The sequence below is a fragment of the Chinchilla lanigera genome, unplaced genomic scaffold (genome assembly GCF_000276665.1).
Source record: "Chinchilla lanigera isolate Chin_1 unplaced genomic scaffold, ChiLan1.0 scaffold00004, whole genome shotgun sequence".
In the NCBI taxonomy this organism is placed as follows: Eukaryota; Metazoa; Chordata; class Mammalia; order Rodentia; family Chinchillidae; genus Chinchilla; species Chinchilla lanigera.
Genome location: NW_004955405.1, coordinates 31,907,908 through 31,919,168, shown reverse-complemented (window position 1 = coordinate 31,919,168; position 11,261 = coordinate 31,907,908). Strand labels below are relative to the sequence as shown.

At 47.3% G+C, this 11,261-nt stretch overlaps 1 protein-coding gene across 1 annotated transcript in view; it reads left to right on the top strand.

The window, feature by feature from the left end:
• Positions 1 to 11,261, top strand: part of LOC102028375 (uncharacterized protein C3orf20-like) — a 47,507-nt gene that overhangs the window by 1,993 nt on the left and 34,253 nt on the right. The window contains exons 2-5 of the mRNA XM_013519489.1: positions 503 to 538; positions 6,597 to 7,069; positions 7,989 to 8,081; positions 10,252 to 10,351. Of these exons, the coding sequence (XP_013374943.1) occupies positions 503 to 538; positions 6,597 to 7,069; positions 7,989 to 8,081; positions 10,252 to 10,351 (702 nt within the window). The remainder of the gene's footprint in view (positions 1 to 502; positions 539 to 6,596; positions 7,070 to 7,988; positions 8,082 to 10,251; positions 10,352 to 11,261) is intronic.

Sequence of the window (11,261 nt, the reverse complement as noted above, 5' to 3'; positions counted from 1 at the left end):
GCTCACTTTGTAGCCCAGGCTGGTCTCGAACTCACAACGATCCTTCTGCCTCAGCCTCTCGAGTGCTGGGATTACAGGCGTGCGCCACCATGCCCGGCTAAGGACAGAATTTTTAATATGCTTGATCATGTCTCTATCCTGTCTTGGAAACAGCGTGGTGTATACAACATGCCTAATAAAGCGTTGTGGTTACCAGCCACGGAATGTGTCAGGCTCATAAAGATAAATGAAATAATGGAACTAGTCATTCTATTTTTTCCCCACCGTTTACAATTTTTTTTTTTTTTTTTTTTTTCTGAGACAAAGTCTCGCTGTGTACTTCAGGCCGGCCCTGAACTCACTGTTGCCTAGGCTGGCCTTGCACTCACACCGATGCCCCTGCCTCAGCCTCCTGAGCCCGGGGTTATAGGCGTGCGTCACCATGCTCAGCTATTTGCTACAATTTCTTTACTTGTGGAGTGGAAATAAAAATACACCAACATGTCTGTTTTTCTTTTTTCAGTGCCGAGGACTGGACCCGGGGCCTTGCACCTGCTAGGTGAGAGCTGTACTTCTCAGCCACACCCCTTGTCCCCCTCTATTAGCGTGCTTTCAATTACTCCACAGAAATACTTGAGGCAGCTCCCCTTATAGAGAAGTTTGTTTCCTTCACAGTTTTGGAGCTTCCAGGGCTTGGTTCTGGCACGGACTCATTTCTGAGCTGTACCATATCATTCAGGATAGCAAGAGGGAGACTGCAACTCAAACTCAGAAAAAAAAGGGAGGAGCCAGGGTTTGCTCTTTTTATAATAAAGCTCTCGCGAGAACTCACGAGGTTTCGTGAGAACCGCCAGGTGCAGCCCTAGATCCCAGGACTTCGGCGTAGCTCCCACCTCTTAAAGGTTCTGCGACTTCTGTATAGCCCAATCTGGGAGCTAAGCTTTTACCGTGAAACCTTCGGGTTGGGGGGACCAGGTCATATTCAGGCGATGGCACCGTCTTAGAACATGTAGGATGTGTCTAAGATTGACGCAATCCATCAGGATGAGAAATCCTGGTTTACAGTAATCTATGCCCCCCCCCCCCTTATTGAGACAGGCTCTCGCTATGCAGTTCAGGCTGGCCTTGAGCTCACTTTGTAACCCAGGCTGGTCTCGAACTCACCGCGATCCTCCTGCCTCAGCCTCCCGAGTGCTAGGATTACAGGCCTGCGCCACCATGCCGGGCTGCCTCCGGCCTCCTTGACCATCAGTTTGCAAGTCCCTCCGCGTCCCGCCATGCTGCCCTGTCCGTACTCTCACAACTACACAGGGGCCGCTTGGCTTCCCCTTTCCCATGTGGATGTTCTTTGGTTTCTTTGTCTTGCCTGATTACTCCGGCTTGGACTCCCAGTACTGTGTTAAGTAAATTTGCCTGGTTGCCTTGGCGGGGTCTTCCAAAACCACTTTGAATAATGTAAAAGTGGACGCCCTTGTTTTGTTCCAGGACTTAGTGAGAAAGCCTTCAGCTTGTCTCCACTCAGTATGATGTTCGTTTTGTGCTCCCGTCCTAAGGCCTGTGTTATGTTGAGCTGTGTGCCTTCTATGGCTAATGTGTGCAGGGTTTTCTCACGAAGGGATGCGCAGTGTTACCAAATGCCTTCTCTGCTCTTAGGAGGCGGAAACATGGTTTTTGTCCTTTCTTCTGTTGATATAGTCATTGATATGGGGGGAAGAAACTTCCAACTTGAAAGGTATCTGGGACGAGTTTGTGTGCTTTAAAATCGAAGAATGAATTTTAGGGACAACGGAGGTTAAGAACAGAATATATTTATTGGGGAAAAGAAAGCTTCAGTCCAAGAGAAAGAGAGACAGAAGGGAGCCAGAGTGGGTTGCCAAGGAACCTGCTTTTTCTAGGCACTTTTATAGAGCAAATCCATGACGCGAGGGGGGTCCAAGGAACCGTGGGAACTCCCAATGCGGGCATGAGGTGGGACAAAAGAACGGCCAGCCAATAAGATTACAAGTATAATTGCTCAGGTAGAATTGATTAAATTGGGATCAAATGGGGAAGCCAGGCACGTAACAGGCAGGTATGAATACAGAACAGGTGCTTTTCCTGTAGGGGCTTGGGCTAGTGACTCTTCCCGGCTTTTTCAGGGTGATGCATGCCTATTTAGAATATCAATCCCTGATGTCCGTCCCTAGGGAGGTATGTAGGTGCGTTTGTCCCATTTTTTGTCTTGAGGTTTGGCCCGCAGCAGAAGTGCCTGTCTCTCCCACAGCCGCAGAGTATCTTGTCTTCCATACTGGCTCCCTTGAGGGCCCAGCCCTGTCTGAGTGCCTATAGTATTTCTAACTCAGCTGCCTACAGCATCATCAGGCTCGTGGGTTTATATTTGGGGAACCATCCTTGCAACCCTGGGATGAGTCCTGCGTGACCATGGTGATGTTTTTCATGTGCTCTTAGATTTTGTTCACTAGTAATTTATTGAGGGTTTTGTGTGTACGCTTATCAAGGATATTGGTCTGTAGCTTGCTTGCTTTGTTGTGTCGGGTTGTTGTCCAAATTTGGCATCAGAATGCCGGGTGTGGTGGCACACGCCTGTAACCCCAGCACTCGGGAGGCTGAGGCAGGAGGATTGTTGTGAGTTCTATACTAGCCTGGGCTACAAAGTGAGCTCAAGGCCGGCCTGAACTGCATAGCAAGACCCTGTCTCAAAAAAGAAAAACAAACAAACGAAAAAACAACCAAATTTGGCATCAGAGTACGGTTAGCCTCACAACACAAGTTTAGAATAAGTCCCTCCTCTTGAATTATTTTGGGCTAATTTAAGAACAGTTGGTGTTAGTTCTTCTTAAAATGTTTAGTGAAGCCATCTGGTCCTGGACTTTCTGTCAGTGAGAAGCTGCCCACCATCAACTGAGGATTAAACCCAGGATCAGTGAGCTACAGTCCCAACCTTCTTTTTTCGTTTGTTTGTTTGTATTTTTTCCCATTATCATTTAGTTTGCTCTTTAATTATTTATGCTTTGGGATTCTCACATAAGAGAAACCGTGTGATCTGTAAGCCTGTGTAGCTTTTTTGTTATCTTTTCAACAGTGTCTTACTAAGTTGCCATCCTCCTGCCTCAGCCTCCTGAATAGCTAAGATTGCAGGCTGGTGCCACCATACCCAGAAATATGACACTTTTTATTATTGATTCAGTGTCATTAAAATTATTTTTGTTTTCGTTGTTTTGTTGGTTTTTGGAGACAGGGGCTGGCAGTGTAGTCCAGGCTGGCCTTGAACTCATGGCAATCCTCCTGCCTCAGCACAAGTGCTGAGATTATAGGTATGTGACACCATGTCTGGCCTCATCGAGATTTTTTCATTAGTACATGTTTGCATGATTATATTCACTGTGGCGATTTGGTACATGCAGAAGTTCCCACTGCCCTCCGTGCCTTCCACCTCTTGATCCCCTCCTCATTTGCAAATATCTATCTTCCTGTTTTCTATTATCTTTCTTTTATTTTGCCTTTTAATTTATTTATACTTTGGGTTTCTCATATAAGAATAACCATGAGATACTTAAGCTTGTGTGTCTAATTTATTTCACTTAACATTGAGGCCTCAAGATGAATCCATTTTCCTACAAATGACACAAGTTTATCCTTGTTTATGGCAGAGTAATACTCTACTGTGTGCAAATACCACATTTTCTTCATCCATTCATCTGTTGATGGATATACAGGCCGCTTCCAAGATTTAGCTATTATGAGTTGTACAAAGACAGGTATTCAGGTTTCCATGTAATATGAAGTCTTTAACTTTCTCAGGAAGATACCTAGAAGGGAAATAGCTGTGTCAAATGGAATTTCTAGTTCTGTTTTCTTGAGGAATCTCCATACTGGTTTCCATAGGGGCTGTACTAGTTTTTATTCCTGCCAATGATGTGGAAGGATTCCCTTTCTTCTGAAGCTTTACCAGCATTTGTTATTATCTGGTTTCTTGGTGATGACCATTCTTTCTAGAGTAAGATGGAATCTCAGTGTTGTTTTAATTTGCATTTCTCTAATGTCCAAAGGTGTTGGACATTTTTTCATATATTTATTGGCCTTTTGTACTTCTTCTAAGAATTCATTTTTGTTGCCCATTTTTTTGGGTCTTTCATTTTGGAAGGTCTTTTTTTTTTTTTCTTTTTAGTTCTTTGTATATTCTAGGTAATAGTGCTGTCTAGGCGTGATTTGCCAAAATTTTTTCCCCATTCTGTAGGTTGTTTCTTCACTCTGTTGGTTGTTTCCTTTGCTGTGCAGAAGCTTTTTAATTTGATATCACCCCATTTGTTGATTCTTGATCTTATTTCTTTTACAGTTGGGGTTCTGTTTAGAAAGTCCTTGCCTATGCCAAAGTCTTGAAGAATTTTATCTAGTCTTGAGTTTACATGTTTCTGTGTTAATATTTAGATCTTTGATCTATTTTGATCTTGTTTTAGTACATGGTAAGAGAATTGCACTATGTGTTTTTGTTTGTTTGTTTGTTTTCTCTGGTACCAGGAACCGAACTCACGACCTTGCACTTGCCAGGCAGGCGCTTTTGCTGCTGAGCTAAATCCCCAGCCCAAGAGAATTGCACTATGATCTGATAATACACATGAGACAATTTCGATTCTTTTGCATTTACTGAAGCATGCGTTATGAGATAGTGTGGTCTGCTTTGGAGAAAGCCCCACATGCTGCTGAAAAGACTGTTTATTCCTTTGTTGGGTGGAACACTCTTTAGATATCTATTAAGTCCATCTACTTGAAGGTTTGATTCAACTCTCATATTTGTCATTTTTTGTCTAGTTGATCTGTCTATTTGTGAAAGCAGGCTACTAAGGTCATCCTCAATAAGTGTGGTGATATTTATCTGATTTTTTTAATCTGATCTTTTATGTCCAGTAGTGTTTCTTTCATGATGTTGGGAGGGCTAGTGTTTGGTGCATATACATTTATTATTGTTACCTACTCTTGTTTAATTGTTGCCTTGATCAGTATATTGCAGCCTTCTTTGCCTCTACTGATCAGTTTTGGCCTGAAGTCCACTGTGTCTTAAATTAGCATAACTACTCTCGATTTTTTTTTTTTTTCTGGGTTCTGGTTGCATGGACTATTGTTTATTTGGAGCGGGGAGGTTTGGTTTTTTTTTTTTTTTTGGTCTTTTCGAGACAGGGTCTTGCTACAGGCTGGCCTTGAGCTCACTTTGTAACCCAGGCTGGTCTCAAACTCACAATGATCCTCTTGCCTCAGCCTCCCAAGTGCTGGGATTACAGGCATGCGCCACTATGCCCGGCTTGCATGGACTATTGTTTTCCACCCTTTTAGACTATGATTTTCTTTTTTGGATTAAGTGTTTATTGTATGCAGCTTTTAGCCATTAGGTCTCTGCTAGCAGAAAATGCTCCTGCTGAGACCTGGAGGAGCTGCTAAAAAGAGGGAGAGATGCAAACTGAATCCACCTTCCTTGTGACTAAGTCAGATGCTGTCTCCAAACCCAACATCAATGGCAGCTGCTGGGATTTTTTTTTCTCCTTCTGTCTCTAGTTGGTGATGTCCAAAAAGGAACACCCTCTTCCGGCCCCGCTAAAGTACCCAAAATGATTTTTTTTGTCTTTTTGCGACAGGGTTTCATTATGCAGTTCAGGCTGGCCTTGAACTCACTTTGTAGCCCAGGTGGGCCTCAAACTCACAGTGATTCTCCTGCCTCAGCCTCCTGAGTGCTGGGATTACAGGCATGCGCCACCACACCCAGAGTCAAAATAAATTTTTAAAAAGAGCTGAGGTTTTAGTGAAGTGCAAATACCCTGGGTTCAATCTCTGGTACTTTCGTAAATATACACACATCTATATATGTATATACTATGGCTAAAATTTCCAATATCTGCAATACCTTTGTGGGTCTATTTCTGTTGTCTGCTTTAGAATTTTAGTATAAGAGTAACAGCTGAAGCCAGGTGTGGTGGTGCATGCTTGTAACCCAGCACTCAGGAGGCTGAGGCAGGAGGATTGCCAAGAGTTTGAGACCATCCTGGGCTGCCTAGTGAGTTCAAGGCCAGCCTGAACTAGTGAGACCCTGTCTCACCTACCAAAAAAAATGAGACCTTGTCCCCTTCAAAAAAAAATAGTAACATCTGATAGGAATATGTACAATAGGCAACAAGAAAATAGAATGTGTTTGTAGACTCCCATAAGAAATTCAGGGGCTGGGAATATAGTCCAGTGATACAGCATTTGCTTAGCATGCTCAAGGCTCTGAATCATTTTGTTGTAACTGTTTGTTTTAGTTTTTTGAGACAAAGTCTCACTATCTAGCCCAGGGTGGCCTTGAACTCACAGAAATCCTCCTGCCCCAGCCTCCCGAGTGCTGGGATTAGAGGCGTGCACCACCCACTGCCCAGATCTTATTGATCACATTTTGAACGGATTTCTAGAGCCAGGCAAACGGTATATGGTTGTAATACCAACACTTGGGAGGTCAAGGCAAGAGGGACTCCAGGAGTTCAAGGCCAGCCTGAACCACACAATGAGAACCTTTCTGAAAACAAGAAAACCAAACAAAATGACAAGTTTGAAGAATGTGAACTATCTCCAATGCTCACATATGTTGTTTTCAGTCATAAAAAGAAAAATCTGGAAGGACTGAAGCAAGCCGAAGTAACCATCGCAGCTTCCTGTGAGAAACACGAGCTCTGCCCCCACATCACCTCAGAGCCTCCCAGTCTGCTCAGGGTTCCACCGAGCCTCAAACTCTCCAAAATACATTTGCAAAAGTGCCTGTTTGAAGAGTACAAGCGCGTTGCTCCTGAAACGCTAGGCGAGCTGGAGAAGATGCTGCAGACCTATGCGGAGCGCAGTGTCCCGCTGCCCGTGGGCCTCATCAACCTGGTGAACGACAGCTGGCCAGACCTCGCGGCGGGCACCCCAGAGCACGGTGCACACTGCAAGCAAGGGTGGCCCGCGGCCCGCGGGGACCTCAAGCAATGCAAAGCCAGCAGCGACTCCAGGGAAGACAGTCATAAGGCAGGTCAGCTGGCTACGGCAAAACAAGAGGCCCGCATTTCAGCAAGTAAATCCGTGAAAAAATTACGTAAGTAGAAGTTACTGGTGAGCTTTACAAATAACACTTTGGGATAAAGGAATAAAAATTGCAGGGAAGTTAGATACTGACAAAGCTCTATATTAGTATTACTGGGTGTGTGTTAATTCCTCTAACAAGTAATTAATGGATACGAGGAGAAAAATGCAGGAAGGATAGTGTTTTCCATTAAATAAGGCATCTATTGGGTGTTCTAGTAAATTACTAATTATCATAATGCTAAATTATATTATGAAGCTTCTGCCTCAAGTGTGTCCAAGTTTATCTTGCTACAATAAGGTCGGACAGAAACAGAAAGACAGTCGCATACTTACTTTTGGTGGGGCTTGAACCTGGGTCTTGCTGTGTTGTCCAAGCTGACCCGGAACTCCTTTGGCCGCCCAGCCCGGGCCCTGACTTACCGCAGTCTTCCCGTGATAGCCTTTTGTTAAGCACCAGCAGGCTTCTGACTGTTCCCCATTGCTACAGAAGGAAGGGAAATGAACCATGAGCTCCTGTCACCCACTTTCCTGTGGGAGGGCAGCTCTTAGGACAGAGAGTAAGTGAAACACCATTTCATAAATCAGGAGGCTATGCAAAAGAGTCTTCCATTCAAAAAGCCAAGGTGCTGCCAGAACAAATTATGGGACTATTTGGAGGGTCGTTATTGGTGTTTATGAAATCTTTGTCCAGGCCCTGTGAGGATATTAACACAGCCAGGTGTGGTGGCACACTTCTGTAATTCCAGCACTCAGGAGGCTGAGGCAGGAGGATTGCCATGAGTTTGAGGCCAGCCTGGGCTACCAAGCAAGACCCTGTCTCCAAAACAACAACAAAATTAAACACTGACCGTTTGGTTTTCTGTTGATGACGCACCAGCGAAACGTCTTCTTCCTCCCTCTGTCTACCTCTCACTCTTCCTTTTTTCTAGCTCTCGCCAGCCACGACCATGATGCCCATCTGGAGAACAGCTCCCTGGATGTCATCCACTTCTTGACGTCGTCCCAGATCTGTCTAGAAAACGGTGAGCTCCTTCACCTCTCCGAAGCATGGTCTGTGCTGATCAGCAGCAGAGTGAGCTGTGGTCACTTCCAGGGCCTGAGTTTGGGATTTGAACTCAGGGCTTCAAACATGAGAGGTCGGGGCTGGGGATTTAGCTCCGCGGCAAAAGCGCCTGCCTGGCAAGCGCAAGGTCGTGAGTTCGGTTCCCGGTACCGGAGAAAAACCAAAAAACCAAAAAAAAAAAAAAACAAAACATGAGAGGTCACAGAGCCCCAGAGCCCCATCCTTTTTTGGAGACAGGGTCTTCTTGCTAAATTGCCCAGGCTGGCCTTGAACTTGCAACCCTCCTGCCTCAGCTTCCCAAACCACTGAGGTTATAGTCATGCGCTCCTACACCCGGCAAGAACTGTTGAACTAGTCTTGATTTGGAGAATACGCTTAGGTGCCAGGTGTCCCCCGCATACCTCCCTGTCCCCTGGGTATGCGCCAGAATCACACGCATGGAGAGATGGGAATGTGGGACGGACACGTGCCTCCTGGGATGGGCCAGGAAACAGACTCAGGTGCTCAAGGTAAGAACAACCCAGGAAGCGGGGCAAGACAGCAAGTGGCCGTGGGAGTGCAGAAGGTGCCCAGAGAGGCGGCGTGGCACGTCCAGTTCAGATGAGGCCGTCTGCGGGCAAGAGAGAGACTCGGATGGGACTTGGTCCCCCACTGGGAGGCTGGGCACCTGAGGCCCTTAGCCGGTCCCAAGGAAGCCAGGATAGTGGTCACACACCAAAGGGAATGTGTGGGTGTGAGACAGACAGTTCATTCTGTACAAAGAGAGCTCCTAGTCTCCTGAAGTTGAAGAATGAAGTCACGGACAACAGGAGAAAGTTGGGAGTATTTATTGGAAATAATAAAAAGGAGGAGTAGCTCCTGTCACCAGGAGGGGATTCCAAATGGATTTCCAGCCTAGTGTGGTGGCGCATGCTTGTAATCTCAGCACTCAGGAAGCTGAGGCAGGAGGAATGCCATAAAAAAAAAAAAAAAAAAGAGGAATGCCATGAGGCTGAGGGCCAGCATGAGCTATATAATGAGACCCTGTCTCAAAAAACAGACAAAAACAAAACAAAACAAACTTTTTTTAAAAGTCCAAACTGTTTTTGTTGTTGTTATTATTGTTTGTTTGGTTTGATTTTTTTGAGACAGGGTCTTCCTGTGTAGTCCAGGCTGGCCTCAAACTTGTAATCCTCCTGCCTCAGCCTCCCAAGTACTGGGATTACAGGGGTGCAGCACCGCGCCCGACCAAACTGTTTTCTTTGACCTGCTCGTACATGAATAAGTAGAGCACGGAGAACAGATCAGTTCAAAGAAAACAAGTTCACAGGAAACCGGTTGTTTTGCATTTTTAATGTTTCTTAAGTCCAGAGGTAGACCAGCCAACTGACTCACCACCCTCTGCCTAGCACCCTGCTTCCTGGGAGGAGCCGTCCTCGCGTCTGCATTCTTAGTCTAACCTTTTATCTTTTTTTCTTGCGTCTCCTTTTACATGTCTAAGCTTAACTACGCCTGCGTTAGCTCTTAACTCGGTGTGTGCTATTTTCTTGAATCTGATTCTATCTTAGGCAGCCCCGATCGCCTCCTTTATTTTATTTATTTATTTATTTTTTACTTTATTTTGTTTTATTTTTTTTTCCCGGTACCGGGAATCGAACTCACGACCTTGAGCTTGCCAGGCAGGCGCTGTGCCGCTGAGCTAAATCCCCAGCCCCAAGTTGCTTTTATTTATTTATTTATTTTTTCCGATCGCCTCCTTTAAGCAAAATAACTGAACTCTTACGTTGGGACTCCTTTGGTGGGAGCCTAGGCAGCGCGGTAGTTCTCTGTGTGCGTCCTGGGGGCCAAAGCCCAGGAGCGAGGCTGGGCGGGAGCGAGGCCCAGCAGGAGTGGGACGAAGGACCGCGGGCTCCGCCCTGGCCCGCTCCACGCGGCCGCGTTCTGCGTTAAGCCGCGTCCGCGGTCCCTGCTCCGCAGGAAGTGACTCTGGCCTCCCCGCGCTGTGCGCCTAGGTGGCGGCTCACGGCTGCCTGGGACTTTGGGGCGACGCTGGCGGTGCAGCCCAGGCCTCGGCCCGGACCGCGGCGCAGCGTGGCTGTCACCTGGGCACGCGGGGTACGGAGGGGTTCAGCCGCGTCTTCTTTTTCCAGGTTGGCTCTTTCAGCGCCCCTACTCCAGATCGGAAATTCTGAAGTGGAACAGCGTGCTGGGCGCCGCCGTGGAGCGACTGCAGGAAGCCCTGGCGCGCATGTAAGGCCCGGCACGGAGAGCCGGCTGCGCGCCCCGAACCCCGGCCGCCCGCAGTCCCACGCTCGGCCCCAGTGTCGCGCTTCGATGCCGCACACGTAAGGGTAGACAGAAAGAGACAGGAGCCTGTGGCCCCAGCAGGTCATCTTTCTTCCTGCATTGCACCTGTGTCTGCAGTGTGGGAAACACACACGCGCGTGCACACACAGGCCCGGTAACGCCGGGAAACTCACCCAGCGGCGCAGCTGAGCCCTGCAGGGGCCAAGGCAGGGGACCAGAGCAGGATTCCCGGCCAGGACGCTGAGGCAGGAATGAGGAAGTCAGGAGGAAGGGAGGAGAGGACAAAGCCCAGGCCTACGGGAAGCCAGGTGTGGTGGCATACGCCTGTGATCCAAACACTCAGGAAGCTGAGGCAGGACGATCTCTGTGAGTTCCAGGCCAGCTTGGGCTACATAGTGAGTTCCAGGCTAGCCTAGACTACATAGCAAGACCCTGTCCGAAAACCTCAAAAAAAAATAGAGAGGTACAGTTCTAAGGAAACATAAAACCAGGCCCTGTGTTTAAGCAGCTTGTCACCTACAATGGGTCCCTAAGCATCTGTCAGCGATCCTCAGGGACAAAGGCAACGACAGACCGTGCTGCTGGAGCACCTGCTCAAGCTCCCGTAGGTGTCCGATTATCAGCTCTGGTCTACAAGGCAGAGACCAACACACCCTGACACACACACACCCTGACACACAGCCATTGCCTGCAGCCCTGCCCCGGGGAGAGGCGGAGCCTGGGACACCCAGTGACCCCGAAGTCTGCTCCTCCCCACTAGGGCTGCCCCTGCCCTGCTGTGAGAAGCCACGGTGCTTCTGGGGTGCATTTCCAATGTGAGCCATGACTAGAATTTATCATTTTTATGTATTTT